The following is a 19,138-nucleotide window of genomic DNA, read 5'->3' on the forward strand; positions in this document are numbered from 1 at the left end:
ACTCTCCCCTATATGAGCACCCCCAATTTCATGTTATAAATATATATGGGTATGGGTGTGTGTATAAACACACACACACACACATACACACATATATATATATATATGTAGTCTTTTGTTTCCCCCAAATGCCCTTTGATGTGGAATCTGATTAGCCTACCAAGAGACACACCCTTAAATGATGACACTGAATTTCCTCTTCCCAGGAGCCATTGCTTGCCAATAGTTCCTCAGGTAAGGTTGGAGTTTCTTCTACACATTTATGTTGGGATTTTTATCTGGTTTGAACTTGCCTGGGACTTGCGTATGCTGTCATTATTGTTATGAGTTCATATGAGTAATTTCCCAGCTGTATAGAAAACTCTGTTTCCTTGTGGTCATTCACCACTTCTCACTCTTACAATCTTCCTGTCCCTTCTTCCACAATGATCCCTGAGCCTGGAGAAGCAGAAGTTTGATATAAGTGTCTTATTCAGGGATAAGCACTCTGTGGCCTCTTGTTCTCTGCATATTGGCCAGTTATGGGTTTCTGTGTTAATTACCATCTGTTGCATAAGGAAACTTCTCTGGTGAGAGTTGAGAAATGCATTAGTCGACAGGTATAACAAATGCATCATTGTAGGTCTGGAGAGATGACTCAGCAGTTAAGAGCACTAGCTTCTCTTTCAGAGGACCTGGGTTCAGTTCTCAGCACTCACATGACAGCTAACATCTGCAACTCCAGTTCCAAGGAATCCAATGCCCTCTTGCCCTCTTCTGACCCCTGTGGGCATTGCATAGCACAGGTGCATCTACAAACATTCAGACAAAACATTCATACACATACAATAATAATAATAAATATTTTAAAAAGAAAAATAAAAAAGAAAAGAAAAACAAATCATTGGGTGTCAGTATAATACTATAATTATTTAGTAGAAAACTGACATTGGGCTCTCCCATATGCCCTGTGACCTGTCTAGCCTTAGCTTACTAAGTCTGATATCAGCTTGAGGTATGGGTTCCATCCTAGGAAATGGACCTTAAGTCCAATTAAACAGCACTTGGTTACTTCCATAATATTCATGCCACTATTACACTGGTGGATGTATCTTACCAAGCCAGTTGTTATTGTAGCTCACAGAATTCACAGCTGAGTGAGGTTGATGATATCTTTTCCTTTCAGTAGCACACATAGCAGCTTCCAGGTGCACAGCACTATGAAAGCTAGCCAGTAGAGATGAGGCTCTGAAGTCAGCACCAGCTTGATTTCTCCTTGTTCGTTCTATAGTTCATGTATATAGTGTCTTCAGCAATAGGGTCTTACCATTCAGTTCTAGTGGGTAACCAAGAGCAGGGCCAATGACCAGTATTGTTTGAAGATTTATTGGATCCATACTCAACAGCTTCAAGAAGAGTAGTCAATTCCTGACATTGGGCTTTTACTTTGTTAGCTTATGGTTTCTAGTAGGGGCAATGTCCCCCTGTTTTAAGGACTTGCTTTTTGAAAATAGATAGATAGATAGATAGATAGATAGATAGATAGATAGATAGATAAATTTGAGTATATAATATATATACATAAATTCAAAGCTAGCATCCTGCTATGAGAGAGAACATGTGACATATATCTTTCTGAGTCTGAGTTATCTTACTCAGGATGATTATTTCCAATTCCATTCATTTACCTGAAAATTTCATAATTTTGTTTTCTAGGTATGGTAGTCTGGGATGCAATATGTGTTCTTTCATGACCTATAAGATGTAAATTCAAGTCCTTCTGGCTTTCATAGTCTGCACTGAAAAGTCAGCAGTTTATTCTAATGGACATGCCTTTACATGTGGACCTGATTTTTCTCTCACAGCTTTCAATATCTTTTCTTTGTTCTGTACTTTTAGTGTTTTGACTAATATGTAATGTGGGATGTTTCTTTTCTGATCATGTGCTAATTGGTGTTCTGTATTCCTCTTAATAGATATATTTCCCTAGATTTGGGAAGTTTTCTTATATAATTTTATTTAAAATATTTTCTGGGCTTTTTACCTGGTTTCTTCCCCTTCTTCTGTCCCTATGATTTGTAGATTTGGTCTTTTTACAGTATACCAGAAGTCTTGCATATTCTGTTTCCTGGTTATTTTAGATTTGACATTTTCTTTGATTGAGTGATCCATTTCCCCAACCTTGCCTTCAAGATCTGATAGTCTGTTTCATTTCTTCCACTTCCTTTTTGCTTGCTCCTCTAAGTTTTTGTTTGAGTCCCCAAGTTTTTCATTTCAAATTTTATTTGAGTTTGGCTTCAGAGGTTCTTTGTTGAATTCTAATTTTATTGTTTTCAATTGTTGTGGTTATTTATTTCAACTCTTTGTGTTTTCACAGCCTTCATTCAATTTTTTATTTATATTTTCTTTGAGTTCTTTGAACATATTTATAATTATTTTGAAATAATATTTGTATGCATCTGATAGGGTGCTGTTCTCAGGAAACATTACCATGGTATGCTAATTTCTAGAGAAGACATCTTGGTTATTCATGTTGTTTGTGTTTTTTCAGTGAGATCTAGGAATCTGGACTTGTGTCAGTGGTGGTGTTTCTTGGTTTGGGTAGGTGATCTTGTCTTTGTTGAATGAGTGTTTGTATCTTTGTTTCCTGTTTCTCCAACTTGTCAGGTTATAGTTCAGCTGAATAGTGCTTGGTGTTCAGTTTGGAGGCCACCTTATTTGATGTGCAAATGGGGTATAAGAAGTAGTTTCAGTTCAGCTATGGATAGTGTCATCTTTTGAGTTGAGGTTCCAGGATTGACTCCTCATGGTCCTGGAGCAGTAGGGTAGACTAGATGGTTGCTTGGTGAACAGATTGGCTGATAGGTCAGGCTGGGAAAACTTGCAGATCTGGGGAACATAAGGATTCTAGTGACCAGAGCAGGCCTGGGGCATGGGAAGGTGTGAAAAGGGAACTCACCCTGGCAGATCTGGGAAAGCTCCCAGGTCTGTGCACACACAAGGGTCCTAGAAACCAAGCAGTTGATCATGCCTTCTTAGTAAGTATTACTTTCCAAGTGTAGGGAGAACAGAAAGAAGGCATTTATACCTTAGTCATTGGCCCAGGTGGATGAAGAGCTGCACTAACTTAGGGTGTTAAGGAAAAGTGGCCAATAAATCCTATGTAGGCCAAGCAAGAAGCAATAAATTAGGACTGACACATAAACATGAGTGTGATTTAAAGTCACCCCATTAGAAGAAGATGCAATATTACTTGGTGTTAGAAAACAAGATCGAGTATGTCAAGGAGATAGAAGTGTTGGTTTATAGCTATGTAAGTCAGAACACATAGCCTAGTCATGTAGATGGTGTCAGGTGGATCAAAGATGAAAAAAAATTAGTATTCAGGAGTGGGTAGTAGTTGAGAAATAGGCAGCTTTTTTATATTCAGAAGCACATGAACACACACACACAGAGATAGATGATAGAAGATGATAGACGATAGAAAGATAGATAGATAGATAGATAGATAGATAGATAGAGAGAGAGAGATAGATGATAGATATAGATAGATAGATGACTGATGATAGATAGATAGATAGATAGATAGATGATAATCTTTTATAATGAGTATGTATATATTGAAAGAAGTCTCTAATGTATTCATTCTTTTTCCCCAACCCTTTTCACCTAAAAAAGACCATTGACTACATGCAGAGAACCCACAGACTTTCAAAATGAAGGCCAGTCCTTTAATTTGTCACAATTTGTTCCATGTTCTTACTAGGATAACCAAAAGAAAATCAGAGCTGGTGATTTTGTGAGTCACTTAACTTACAAAAAATGTGAATGTGATTGCTCTTTTAAGCTCTGTAGATAGATGGTGGTAAAGTAAAATTTTTCTAAAAGGCAAAAATCATGACTTTTTTGTAAATATAAATTGAATACATCAGTCTATTCAGTTCATTAATGCAGAAATTAGTAAGGTGTTGGTATTCATTAAAATAGCATTTGAAAAGCTAAGTTCATACAACTTAACTATTAGACTAAAATCTCTGTGTTAGAAGAAAACTGAGTAATGTCTTCAAGGCCAGCAGAGTATAATCTTTGGGCTTATTTGTTCTATCATAGAAATCATTTTCATCTCTTCTAAACATCTATAAATTAACATGGAACTTCACTAAATCTGGAGACTTTAATCAGTAGAAATCAGTAAGTCAAAATAAATACATTGTCTTAAAAACCTTTAGATGGGCTTGGTGTTTAGTGACAATGAAAGGATGAGAGGCGTAGGAAGACATGGGGTACTACATAACTGAGTGTTTGGATCACAGCTTATATGAGAACAAACACATGATTTTAGTAAGGAGCACCTACTAGTCACTCTTTGGACAGAAGCCAGGAATGGAACCCCAGAAAGTGGGTTGATCTACCAAAAGTTGTTGTAAAGAAAGAGGATAAAATCAATATTTAATCTCCACTTTTATACTGTTTGGTATAGATCAAACAATTAATTTGTCTAGTCAGTAAGTAAACACATATCTGTTAAGTATCTACTATATGCCAGACATGGAGAACTAAAGTGAAGAAGACAAAGTCCCTGCTCTTTGATAAAAGAGGAAATACATAATAAAACCCTTACAGAAAAATATCATTACAAGTCATCCTAATTGTTTGCCAGCTAATAACAGAGCAAAGAAACTTGGCACAATACACAATTGAATACTAGTCAGCAATTAAAAAAAAATAAAAGAATGAAATTCTGTTGTTCGCAACAACATGGGTGGAACTGGAGAAGCACAGAAGAAAGCTCCATATGGTTTCACTCATATGGTAATAATGAAAAGTTTCATGGAAGTTTAGAGTAGAATGGCAATTACCAGAAACTGCACAGAGTATAGAGGAAGGAAGGATAGGAAGATCAGTTGGTAGTAAGTTATAATTAGATAAAAGTAAGGCTTTCTGTAGGGTGACTACTGGTAGCAATCACATCTTATAGATCTTAAAAGCTTTGAGAAAAGATACTAGATATTTTCACCATGAAGAAATGAAAGATGACTGAGAATATAGACAGGTTTAATTTGACCTGATTTAATTAAGCATTACACATTAATATATTGTTGAAGCATCTCATGGCACTCTATTAGTACATATAATTTTTATTGGAATGGCTGCAGACAGGACACTCATTTTCTGACACATGGTCCCAGGCCATCTAAGCCACTTTATGGGTATAATCCTGTGTCATAGTCCAGTATACATGCAACTTAAATTTCTATTCCCTTGTCAAGATTAAAATGAGGGGTGGGAACCAGACTACCAAGTGCACCAAATCTCAGAAGTTTCCCACTGAAGATAAAGCTGATTTCCTGAGATTAGGGCAGTGAGAATAGGTACATGGTAAAGATGTTGTGGTGACTTGGATGAGCGCCTCCTCCAGAGGCTCCAACTACTTGAACACTTGGTGCTGTTTCAATTCATGGTGGTGTTTGGGGGGGGCATGGAACCTTTAGGAGATGTGGCTGTGCTAGAGGAAGCACGTCACTGAAGGTGGGCTTTGAGAGTGTATAGCCATGCCCACTTCCAGTCTGGCTCCCTGCTTAAAGATGGGATCACCCAGCTTTCTGCTCCAGCCACCTCTGCCACCATGCCTCCCCTGCTATTATGGACTCTAACCCTCTGAACATAAGCTAAATCAGCTCTTCTATAAGTTGCCTTGGTCACAGTATTTTATCAGAGCAACAGAAAACTAACTAATACAGATGTAAAATCAGAGAAACCTGACTGAATTCTGTCTCAGCCACTTACTACTGTACGGCTTTAGGCAAGTCTATTTTCCATCTGCTAATGTTATGCAATGATCACTCGCTCATGGTGTCACTGGGAGAATTAAATGAAATAATCCCCAAAAAGTTCCCGGCACACAAACACTCATCAAATAGTGACCATTACTCTCATTACTTCCCTATAGATTAGCCTCCACAACTGTTGTCATGTGTTACTGGTTAGTCTTGCTAATACTTGTAGTACTAGTCTTCCTACTGCCATCCAGTTCTTCAACTTTATGGAGAGACAACTCATCACCACACTGATCAGCTGCCCTCTGACCTAGCATCTGTCATCAGACATTGCCCCAGCAGCTAATTCATATGTTTCAAAGGAAGTTCCACAGGCATAACACACCCACAAATGTTTACTATAAGCTTGGAGGTTCTTGGGTAGGTGGAAAGTTTCTAAACTCAAATTATAATACTTCATGAAGTTTTGCTTGTGGATCTTTTCTTTCCTATCCTATCCTTTATTTTCTTTTCATTTTTTCTTTGACTTATGAATTGTTTTCTCTTCTGGGAAGCTAACGGTTAGGAAGCTATTCATTAACACCCCTGATTCTAATTTTCAGTAAGATTTAATAAGGATTAAACTGACTCCTTGAAAAGAGAGATTAAATGCCTGAAAATTCTATGAATTGACTTTCTAATTGTTTTAGTAAAAAGTGTTTTTTCACTTGATAATGTTGCTGAAAAAATAAGAATTTTAATTAAATTTTAAATGTATTTTTAGCACTTTATGAATCCTAGGGAGACTGTTTCCTTGTAGGGAATATATTAAGAACATAACATTCTTCTCTAACCCCATAATTATTATGATTAGGGGAAAATCTGTAATACATTCCATTGCAATTAAGTCATATGCCCCAGACTGCTCAAGGTCTGTTTATAAAGAAGTGGATTTTCCACAGCTGCTGTCCTAAGTGCAGCTTTTACACAGAACTACAACAGCCAGTATATCTGATAAAACAAAGACTTGAATTTGAACTTCAGAGCTTTTGAATGGCTTCCAAACTTTTTTCATAACATAAATTGCTTAAATTTTGTCTATAAAAACCGATTGATTACATATGTGTGAGAGTCAACACACAAGAAGATGCTATGTGAATGTCTGTGTATTGGCCCAGCCATCTCCTCAGGAATTAGCAAATATTCAGTCTTGTTCTGATAGCTGCACAAGCCATGGTCATCACCACGCTTTCCCTGTAAGGACTGAAATCCACTGTGAACAGTGTGGGGCAGAATGAGCGCCTCTTATGATAGTCACATGCTAGTTGTCACCTAGGCTTACAGCTGGGAAATATTTTCTGTGAGATGAGTGTTTACAACAAAGGCTCACAGAGGGAGGAAATGAGAGGGAAGGAAAGTGAGAAGAGGGGAAAAAATCATTCAAATCAGGGTTGAGGCAAAGTTACAGAATAGACCTCGTGGTCCAGCTATGCCATATTATGAATAATCATCAGAACTTTCATAAATTAAATTAGGATTTTAAATCCTCCAAGTGGTATTTAATTAATCATGATGCTGTGGGTATATTGGAGCTTACTCATGAGTATTTATATAAAACAGCCACAATAAAGACTAAATTGAGTGCCTACTAATTCTTACAAGCATCTTGGAGTTCAGCTATCACTGTCCCTATTTTATGATGGAGGAAACTGAAGTGGAATGGCCTTGCAAGAGTCTTTTGGAGTTCCATTATTAAGAAGAGTTTGAACTTGAACCCAAGCCAATCTTCCTCTCTTCCCTCAGCCATCTCTTCCTTCTCTTTGACTGAAGGATGCATCTTTTCAGCCTGACATCCCAAACATCCCTTGAAAATACTTTCCTAACCGTGAACTGTCCTCATGCCATAGATTGTTTCCAGGGGGAGGATACTGCTCCTTAGAGTAAGCTCTTTCTACCAGCTTTCAATTTCTAAAACACATTTGATGATTCCCAGAACAGAGCTCATATACCTGTCAAAATATAGCATGCAATTTATCCCTAAGGATAGTTAGCATTCCCCTAACCTGTTCTGTCAGGTGCGCTCTGAAATTGAAATGCAGGCACTCCCTCAGTGCTGGTCCTTCAGATCAGTGGCTGTCACTGATAAAGTGTCTCCTTGGAATTACAGAGACAAAGCTACATGGCAGCCAATGGGCCTCCTCATAGCCCCTGTGGTTATCAGCATCCTCAGTGGTGAAAGCCAAGTTTCTGGGAGTTGTTTTCACTTTACATAATGTTCATGGGAACTTAGATGATGTAGGAGGAAATGCCTTCCTTACGTTGCTAGCTCTAAAGGGAGGTAGCCAAACACCACCCATCTGGCAGTCAAATTCTTTCAGAGACACAGAGGGAGTTTTGGAAGTCTAAAAAGGACATCACAGACATTTCTTGCCTTTATGTTTTCCAATATGGAATTTGGATCCCTTTTCTATCAGCCTACTTATAGTGCTTGTAAGAAGCTCTGAACAGAAGCAGACCAGCCCCATGTGAGCTGGAATTAAATGGGCTTCCCTGTTTCCCAATGTACAAAATTCCAGTTCATCCTCCATCCACTCTTGGTGACTTCCATTCTGTGAAGTTCTTGACTCTGTCATTACTTTGTGTATAGCTTTGACATTCACTTGCTGCACTCTGGAATCTAGTATGTGATCCTCATCAGCTCTAAGAAATTCCAAAATGTCACACTTCCAGCTGCTGCCAAAGGAAACACACAGATTTGGCTTTTCTGGGTGTGCCACGAGATCACAGTGTGAAGAAGCTCCTAGTTTTAAAATGATTCTGGTCTTTTCACAACGAAAGGTATCTTTTTCATTAGCATGCCATTCTGAGAATTGCAGAGGCTGAGAGGTTTCCATCTGTTTATGGCTTGCCCCCTAGACATTACTTCCCCACCTGTCTCCTTACCTCCTCACCTCTGGGTTCATCCATACACTTCTCTCACCCATTTCTGGAGCTTCTCCCTGAGAAGCTGTCACCTCTCCACCTTTACCTGTCCAAAACTCCACATTTATGAGCTGCACCTTCCTATTTTCAGGACCTGACTTCATCTGCCAATTGTTAGCCCAATTTGTCCCTATGTCACCCAATTTCTAATGTTCACATATTCTATTCACCTAGAATATCTGTGCCCATTGCTATCTGTTGGCACCCCAAGCTGGATATCCTCTATCAGTCTTTGGCCTTCCTTGCCTTTCTCTACTCTGCACTGAGTGCCTGGGGCTGAACTGTTATGGCTGTGTTAATGAGTCACCTTGCCTCCTGGCTTCTTATTGGATTTTTCCCAGAGGGACCCAGGAGGATATTGGGAGGCATCAGCAAGAGACTGAGGCCCAGACTTCTAAACACCCATAGCTCCCTTCTATCCTGTTTTACTGGTCACTGGCACTTGCTCTCTCACCCCTAACTCCCATCCCACTCTCCCCTCTCCTGTAGTCTAAGATTGTAATAGCTTTCCATTGTGCTAGTTCTGACATGTTTTGTCCTTTACTGATTTTATTTAACCCTTACCATTCTTTCTTTCTTTTTTTTTAATGTGTATATGAGTGTATTGTCTATGTGTGTAAGTACACCACTGTCATGCAATCCCCAGAGAAGTCAAAAGAGGATGTTGATTCCCCTGGAATTGGAGTTACAGTTACCCATGTGGGTGCTGGAAATCGAACCCACATCCTCTGCAAGAATAGCCAGTGATCTTAGCCACTGAGCCATCTCTCCAGCCCCCAACCCTTACCATTCTTTACAAATAATTCAGTAAATTCTCCAAGTTCCCTTCTTTGAATGTCCCATCCTTTCCTATAAGGACTAACTGATACATCACCCTCCCAGCTCAGTTTGCTCATAAAATTCACTCTGATTCATCCAATGATCAACAATCTTGTGTCTGGTGCTTTGTCACAGTCATTGGTGACAGAGTAGGTTGCAAAACAGAAGCTCTGATTCTGAGGAGCTTACCATATGTGAGGAAGAACATGTGAAAAAACAATTATAACACAGGATGGTGACAGTAATGACAAGGACAGTAAGAACACATAGCACAAGGACTTGGTCGTTCAGGGACAGGAGTTTCCATCATTCCTATGTCCATTTCTTGTAGCACTCAGTACATCATTATAACTTGCATGCACATTTTCCCTTCCCCCACTGTAGAGTAAGTTTTTGGATGGCAAAAATTTTACATTTATGTCTGCCTTTGGCCTTAGCCCGCTGCCTAGACTATTGTGAGGCATCAATAAATGTTTCCCCAGTTGAACTGGATTGAACCCTCAGAACGTTTATGGACTTCAACTCCATCCTGCCCATCTGTAAGCTTTATGTTATCAGGCCAGAAGATGATGAGATCATGCCCTTTCTGAGCTTTTGGACAGCTGTGAAGGGTCTGATAGGTAGTGTGAGGTTAACGCACTGTTTGGGATATTTGCCAATTGGCACAGGAGCCAATCACAGTCAGGAGAATGGATGAGCTTTCTTGTGTGCCTCTTTTTTTCCTCGCTAGCCTGCACTGCTTACCATAAAACCATAGCTAAACTCAGTATGGGAAACTTAAGCATCACTCCGTAGCAAGGGGTTTGGAGAAACAGGTAGGATAAATCTTTCAATGAAGTTTTAAAAACTTGGGCCACAGCGGAGAAAATTCATTCTGGGGCAGCAGAGGTCTCAGGATTAATGATAAAAGCCGACCACAAAACAAGAAATAGGAGAACTCTATCAATATGGCTATCATAAATTCATAAAATTATTCCCCTTCCCCCAAATAATCATTTCATTATTATGAGGCTTAGCAGGAAGCAATAAGAAATGATAAAGTGAGACTCAACAATGGCAAGAGGCATCTGGAGACCAGCATTTGTTTGCCGGTCACCTACAACATGGGTGTAAGCATTAAGGTGTGAAGCATTAAGCCCCTGCTGTGCTTATGTAATATAACACACTAACTTTAGGCTCATTAAGATAAATATATGACCTATAATGTCTAAGGTCTCCACCAACTAAATGGAAATGAAGCATATAACTTTCAAATTTGTAGAGTAGGTGGAGCATGAAGGGAAAGCATGAGAGAAGGGGAAAATCAACCCAGAAGGAGTCAAGGAAGAAAGAGAAAATGCAATGAACAGAGAGCTAGAACTCAGATGGTGTAAATTAATCCAACTTAACAATAATCGCACTATGTGTAAATGGATTATGCTTCCTTGCTAAAACTCAAATACTGTCAGGCTATATTTTGAAAACTCACCTGTGAACTATTCATTAGACAAAGTTCTAAAAACATAAGGAGAAAGGAGGTGAGATGATGGGGAAGGGCACAGTGGTATGGTGTTGTGCATAAGGAAGCAGCTGGGCTCTACTAAATAACAGAAGTTTGCCACATATGAAGAGGATAGATACATATTTATAGAATTTCAGTTTATCAAGAACAGAGAATTCTAAATTTATGTACTCCTAAGAGCATAACTTTGAAATACATAAAAGGAAATTGCTGGCACTATAAAAATAGAAAACATATTCAAAATCATAGATGCCCATTTTCCCCTATATCTCCCAAAATTGATAGATTAGATTCATAATAAGTCAATAAATAGTTAAAAGTTTGAAGAACACAGGGAGCTGGAGAGATGACTCACTGTTTAAGAGCACATATTGCTCTTGCAGAGGACCCGAGTTCAATTCCCAGAAACTATATCGGCAGTTCACAACTGTCTATAACTGGAGCTCCAAGAGGTCTGATGCCTCTGGACTTTGTGGGCACTGCACACACATGCGTATACAGACACATACACAGACACAGACACATACATATACATAATTAAAAAATTCAATTTATTGAAATTTTGTAAATTCCATACAATATATTTTCATCAAATTTAGATCCCCTCCCCCATCTGAACTCCCTACTACCCACACCCAATGTCATGTCAAACTACAGAGTCAAACTTGTGTCCCTAAATGCCCTTTGGTGTGGATCCATCCACTAGAGCCTGGCTAATGTACCAAGAGTCTCACCATTAAATGAGACTGACTCTCCCCTTCCCAGCAGCCATCTGTTGGGTTTTTTTTACCTACCTCCCCACATGCACACTGGGATTTTTGTCTGGCTTGAGCTTATGTGGGTTATTTTTTTAAGTTTTAAGAACACAAGCCTGATGTAATAGGCATACCTAGAAGACTAAACACATATTCTATACAAATAGTAGATGTGGAACATTTATGAAAATATGTATTAAAATAAGCTATGGTGCAAACCTCAACCAAATTTGAAGAATTTATGCCATGTAGTCCAGGTTATATAATAGCTATAGGAGAAATTAATAGTAAAAAAAATGACCAAGGAAACTCCATGATTTTGAAACTTACTCATTTCCTGTGTTTTAGATTTCAATTAATTATGTTTCTTGTTATGTACCATTTATATTACAAACTTGGCAAACACAGTCCTGCATGAATATATAATGAATGTGGAAGATGTTTTATTTGATTTCTTTTATTTAATACTACTTGTATATAAGGAGTTGATAATTATTTTATATTGGTCAGTTTTAGTTTTAGCTTTTACGAATTGATTGAGCGCTTTTCACTGAAAATTCTCTTATAGACAAGAGCAGTTTTATTGATCCAAACTTTCACTATATTTGGCTAACTGAAATGGAAAATAGGTCAAAAGTCCCAGTAGAATAAAACAATTATCTTGAATATCTTACTGGATCAGTTTTGCTAACACAAGTGCCCTGTAAACAATGTATGGTTTCTTCAAAGTAATCAAGCTAATAATGAGTAAGACAGAGTACCAGAATACACCAAGGATGGGCTCCATAAATGAATGTCTAAATGCAAGGTGTGTGTGTGTGTGTGTGTGTGTGTGTGTGTGTGTGTGTGTGTTCAGAGAAGACATAGTCAATTGTGGATTGACAAAAACTATAAATGTCTAATTTTTGAACCCAGAGAAGTTTTTCTTTGTTTCATGTAATCACTGACCAAAAGAAATCAAATAAAGCACCCGATATTATGAAAATAATTTGCTCCTCTTTGGAAAAGTTAAATCATTAACTAGATTCTATTTCAAATCTAAATTTCTATATAATAGTACACATTCTGCTTAACTGCAGTAATCTACCATTGTTTGAAATGCTGACTTTATTCTTTGCTTTTTTCACTTTTACTTGTTCAAAGAATTTTCATTTCAAATGGTAATTTTGAAAGGCACTTTTTTAAATTAAAATATTTTATTTATTATTTTAGTTTAAAAATATTCATTATAATACATGAGTTGATGACAAAATCAAGGTAAAAATTAATAACTAATTAAAGCAGAACATTCATGAAAATACTCATCAGAACTGTAGTCATGCCAAGCATGCTAGAGACAAAGGCAGTCTGCAAAGCAATAAAGCAAGACAACTACAAGGAAAACTGTTTTCCAGCAGCTTGGCAGTTGCACATATAAACCCACAGAGTTGTGACAGCATGTACAAGGCCTACACAAGCTCAAGCCAGGCAAAACCCCAGCATGGGGGTGGGGAGGAGGGGCAGTGAACCAGAGGTCCCAAATGAGGAACTAACCATGATTGGTAATTGGGGGGAGGAGAGAGAGAGAGAGAGAGAGAGAAAGAGAGAGAGAGAGAGAGTCAGTTTTCTTAAAGCTATGATGCTTGATAGGTTAACCAGGCTCCAAGGGATGAACCCACATCTGAGAGCATTTGGATAATACAAATTAGATTCAAAAGTCTTTTAAAATTAATAGCAGAGGACCCAAAGTTGGGGGTGGGGGAAGGAGATAGTGATGGGGAGGGGCCTGAATGTGACCAAAATACATTGTATGAAATTCTCAAAGAATCAATAAAAATATTTTTAAAAGGAAAAAAAATCCAAGAAGAAAAAAGAAATAATAAATCTAAGAGTAGAAATCAATGAAAGAAAAATTACTAGATAATAGAAAGCATCCCTTGTTGTCTTATTTTTAATTCAAAAGACAAATAAAGAGAACAAATTTCTACTAGGTTGGAGAGCCAAAAAGAAGACTTATGAAGTCATCATACATAAAAAAGAAAACATTGTTGCAGAAATGGCTGGCATTATCAAACAAAATGTATTGCTGACAACTTCCTGCTGATTATTTTGAATATTGGGCAGAGCTCACAAGTTGCTAACTAATGATAATTTCCAAAGATAATCAAGAAGAAACACAAAACCTAAACAGCTCAATAACATGAAAGCAATTGAATCATTACTTAAAATTGTTACCACAAAGAAAACATCAGACTTAGGTTTTATAGAAAGCTCCACAAAATAACCAAGAAAAAAATAATTCTTATTTTACCCAAGCTACTCCAGAATATAGACAAAAACAAAACAACAACAACAAAAAAAAAAAACCCTCCATTTTATGAGTCAAATATGCCTTGCTACTAAAGCTAGGTAGCCACAAAAAGAAAAGGAAAAAATTTTAGACTATAAATGTATTTATAATAGCATCCAATATCAAGGAATGAAAATTACCAAATAGTAAGGAAGACTGTACTATGAATTTTTTTCCTTTGTTTTTTATCTTTTTTTAGATATATTTCATTTATTATTTTTATGTTTATGAGTGTATTGTCTGCATGTATGTGAGTGCACCTGTGTCGTGCAATGCCAAGGCGGTCAGAAGAAGGCTTCGGGTTCCCCTGGAACTGGAGTTAAGGACAGTTCGTAGCTGCCATGTGGGTGCTGGGAATCGAACCCTGGGTCCTCTGCAAGAGCAGTCAGTGCTCTTAATCACTGAGCCATCTCACCAGCCCCTGTTTTTTGTCTTTTTGAGACAGGGTCTCTCTGTAGTCCCAGCTGGCCTGGAACTCACTATGTAGACCAGATTGGCCTTGAATTCACAGAGATTCACCCACCTCTGCTCCTGAGTGCTGGAATTAAAGGCGTGCAACACCATGGGGCGGGAGGGGGGCGGGGCTCTGTACTGTGAGCTTTTAAAGATGTCACAGAAGACTTAGACACACACAGCATACCATTCACATGGACAAAAACACAATCTCCTGATAAAAGATGTAAGATCCTCCCAAAATCAATATTCAGATTAATGTGATTCTGGAATAAACTTCAGAAGTATTTTTGTAGAATTATAAAGTAGCTCTGAAATTTACCTGGAGGATCAGGTAGTTAAGAATAATCAAAGCATTTCAGGGGAGGGGAGGGGAGGGGGAAGAGGGGAGGGGAAGGGGAAGAGGGGAGGGGAAGGAGGGAAAGAAGAGGAACCAAAGAGAACAGAAGGAAGGGAAAAAGAGAAGAGGAATCAAAGACGGGAAGGGAAGCAGCCCTGCCAGATGTAAGGATAACAGAGCAGAAGCAATTGAGATAGTGTGGTGTCAACACAGAAGTCAGCAAAAGGACCAGTGAGCTAGAACCCACCTGTATTAGTCAGGGTTCTCTAAAGAAACAGAACCGGTAGAATGAATATATATATATATATGTATAGAGATTTATCAGCTTAGCTCACAGGATAGAGTCCGAGTAGTCCAACAATGGCTGCACCACACTGGAGAGGCTGAGAATCCGTAGTCGCTCAGTCCACAAGCCTGGATGTCTCAGTAGCCTCAATCTGGCACTGAAGGTCTGACAAATTCCAAAAGATCAGCTAGTTTTCATGTTCTATAGTAGCAAGACGAACTCACCAGCGAGAGAGAAGGCAAGCAGCAAGAAGACTGGCATTCTCTTTTGCCTTGGCCTTTTATATGGGCTGCCATCAGAAGGTAACACCCACATTTAGGGTGTGTCTTCCGGCTTTAGATGATCCAATCAAGAAGATTTCTTTCATTTCAGTTAATCCAAGATCCAGTCAAGTTGACACCCAGGATTAGCCATCACACCACCCCAAGCTACCTTCACATAGACGGAAACTGGGCATGTGGAAACATTGATACTGCAGATTAAAGGGAAGAGAATGTTTTAATTGATACATTTTTGGACAGCAGATTAAAGGGAAGAGGATATTTTAACTGATACATTTTTGTACAACTGAAAAATAGGAATAGAAACCTACCTCACAGGCTGTCTAAAAATCATTTCTAATTCTAGATGTGTGGAAACATTAAAAACGAAAATCAAAACTTTAAAATTTAAGCTATATCATACAGGAATACCTTTATAATATTAAAATAATGAAGCATTTTTAAATAAAATATGCATAGTGCAAATTGTAAGTGAAATGATTCACAAATTCAACTACAATAGAAGTAAACACATGGGGCTGGAGAGATGGCTAAGAGGTTAAGAGCACTGGCTGCTCTTTCAGAGGACCTGGTTTGATTCCCACATGGCAGCTAACAACTGTCCTTAACTCCAGTTCCAGGGGATCAGACACCCTCTACTGACCTCCACAGGCATTGTATGGTACATGTGCACTTATATACGTGCAGGCAAAATGAAAAATGAAAATAATAAAGAGCATAATAAATGAAATGAACATAATACACAAAAGTGAAAATAACAAATTAAAATATTTTTAAGTAAACACATTTAAGCCAGGTGTGATAGTACACACCTTTGATCCCAGCACTCAGGAGACAGACAGGCAGGCAGATCACTATAAGATTGAGGCCAGCCTGGTCTCTGTAGTGAGTTAAAGGCCAGCTGGGGCTAGGGAGACCCTGGCTCAAAAAAAAGATTAAAAAAAAATTTCTTTTCTTTAAGCACATTTATTCAGGAAAGAAACATCAGTCACAAATGAAAATTATATAAGCAAACAATACCAACAGAAGATTAGTATCAAATATATACCAATGATCAAACATCAGTAAGAAAAAAATCAAAAAATGACCTCAAAATTCTTGTAAGAACACATACCTAATCTCATTAATTATTTGAAAAAATAAAAATAAAATCATGTCTCATACTTTGTAGAACAACAAACATTTTTGACAATACCAGTTGTTGGGGAATATGTGGAGCAAAAGAAAGACTTTCATACTGACCAAGGGGATTTAAATTAGAAAGGAAGACATTTTGGAATCAAGTGATAAAATTAACCACACACATCCATGCTCTGTAGCCCAGCAATTCCACTCCTACATTTTGACTCTGGAGAATGTTGATGGTAGCATGTAATTACAGAAAGCAGGAACAATTTAAATTCCCATTGCCAGAAAAATGGATAAATGAATGCAATGAGATACCATACAACAAATTTAAAAAGATGTAGAAAAATATTATAGCAATCCATGCTAACAGCTAAACTTTGCATTTGAGTGAAAAAAGCAAAGTGCAAAGATATATCTGGAGTATGATTTAGAAACTAGTAATGTTATACGTGTGTGTGTGTGTGTGTGTGTGTGTGTGTATGTGTGGTATGTGTGTCGTAAATGCTATAAAACTATACAGACAAGCAAGAAGTGATCAGCACAGGAACAGGAAAGAACTGTGAGACCCTCCAGAGGAAGTTGTGGGTCTACAATGAGTAGAGAGAACATGGCCCCTGAGGGTGCTGGATATCCCTTTCTCGAGCTGCACTATAGACACCTGTACCCGTCATATCACCTTAGTGATACAGGTTCATGCTCTCTGCAGTCCTGTATGTATCACAGTGAAACAACCAGTTCAATTGCTAGATGTTAAAGAGCAGTAACTAGAATCTCTAAAATAGACCAAGTAGGTGTTAAAGGATAAATTAAGAAGTTCCAAGTCAAGGCTGAAATTAGTAAAAAGTGAAAAGAAAGCTTTCAAGTGGGGCAGGGGCTCCTGCTGGTACCCTTGAAGGTTGCTGGGAATTTTCTGTTTCATGAAATAAATAAATGCTTTGCGAAGGAAAACTTGAGCAAATGAATAATGAGTTTCTTTTGATCCGGAAATCTCATAGAGACAAAGAAAATATTGTCCTTTTATAAATATGAGGACATTTGTATTAGCTACTTTTACAAATAAAAGTTTCTTTTCCCTCATGTAGCAGGAAGCCCAGAAGTAGGCAGTGCTGAGCTTGTTCAACAGTTAGAACTTTCTAAGTTCAGGCTCCTGTCTTCCAAGCTGCTCCTTATAATGTGGTTTTTTTGTCCCCTGCAGCTACTGACTTCTCATTTATCATTAATGCAGCATTAGAGACCCTTTCTCGAGTCTTGTCATCAAAGTAAAGGCATGCCTAGGACTCACAGCCTCACACAAGGATCTTGGTGGTCAGAATAATATCATGTGGCTGTTTCTTCCTGCAAGACAGCCCAAGGAAGTAATTATTTTGCCACTCCATGCAGTAATAGTACCAGACCAAAGGGAAGTGGTAAGGGTAGCAATGGTTTCTGAACAGTTATTCATTGGTGCTTGTCAAAATACCCGACTCAGAATTTTCCTTCTTCTCACCCCAGGAGCCAGTCTGCGTGACGACTTATACAAATATTTCTCCTTCCATCACTCCCACGGAGACACCATGACGGTCATGGATCCGAAGCAGATGAATGTCGCTGCCGCTGTCTGGGCTGTGGTCTCATATGTAGTTGCTGACATGGAAGAAATGCTTCCAAGGTCCTAAGGAAGGCAAAAAGGAAGCCCCTGTCGTTCTCTCTAGCTGGAAATCCTGGCTCGGCAACTTCAGGACATCCATCTTCATGAAACAGTGTCGTCCAGTTCATCTTCGAAGCACAGCTTTTTCACACCCTCTGTTATCTTTCCTTAATGCTTTTCAACCTATTTCTAGAATAAAGAATGGTCCCCACAATCCCACAGAATCAACACATGGTAGGGAGCACAGTGAAGACATTACCTTATACCACTTTAACATGATTTTTCTTCCACTCTGAAAATAAACAATAAATCTTTGAAAAGCTCTGGCTTTACATATTCATTTATGAGCATTAAATTACATGCAAGGAAACCAATGTGTGATTTGTGTTATTGAAATAGTAGAAGAAATACCTTAATTGAATATATGAAGACATTTGGTTGACTAATTTGTACATCTCATATAATTCTTAAAATGAGATATGGAATTTTCAAATAGTAAAAAATGTCTGCATTTGGAAAAATCAAGATTACATAATCAAGGGCCTTGTTAAGGATGAGTACTAGGATCTATCACTAGATGAATGATTTTGCCAGTGAACATGTATGTTTTATATGCTTCCATTCCCAGGCTTATTTAATACTTGGTTGAAACTCAGAGAGGCCAAATAATATTCACAGAATTCCTCAGAGGAAAAACTTTTTCTCACCCACTCTCCAGACAATGCTACAGTGTCTAATGGCCCATAAAGAATTACACAGCAGAGGGGGCTGGAGAGATTGCTCAGTGGTTAAGAACACTGGTTGTTCTTACAGAAGACCCAGGTTCGAATCCCAGCACCCACGTGGCAGCTAACAACTGTACGTAACTCCAGTCCCAGGGGATCCAACAGCTTCTTCTGTCC

General features: G+C 38.3%; 1 protein-coding gene across 1 annotated transcript in view; it reads left to right on the forward strand.

Moving 5' to 3' along the window:
* LOC103732839 (carboxypeptidase Q-like) overlaps window positions 1–18,606 on the forward strand; it is a 322,354-nt gene extending 303,748 nt beyond the window's left edge. The window contains exon 5 of the mRNA XM_008831564.2: window positions 18,101–18,606. Coding sequence (XP_008829786.1) covers window positions 18,101–18,264 — 164 coding nt within the window. The 3' untranslated portion in view covers window positions 18,265–18,606. The remainder of the gene's footprint in view (window positions 1–18,100) is intronic.
* Window positions 18,607–19,138: the final 532 nt, after the last annotated feature.

The sequence above is a fragment of the Nannospalax galili genome, unplaced genomic scaffold (genome assembly GCF_000622305.1).
Source record: "Nannospalax galili isolate Female #2095 unplaced genomic scaffold, S.galili_v1.0 scaffold334, whole genome shotgun sequence".
Classification (NCBI taxonomy): domain Eukaryota; kingdom Metazoa; phylum Chordata; class Mammalia; order Rodentia; family Spalacidae; genus Nannospalax; species Nannospalax galili.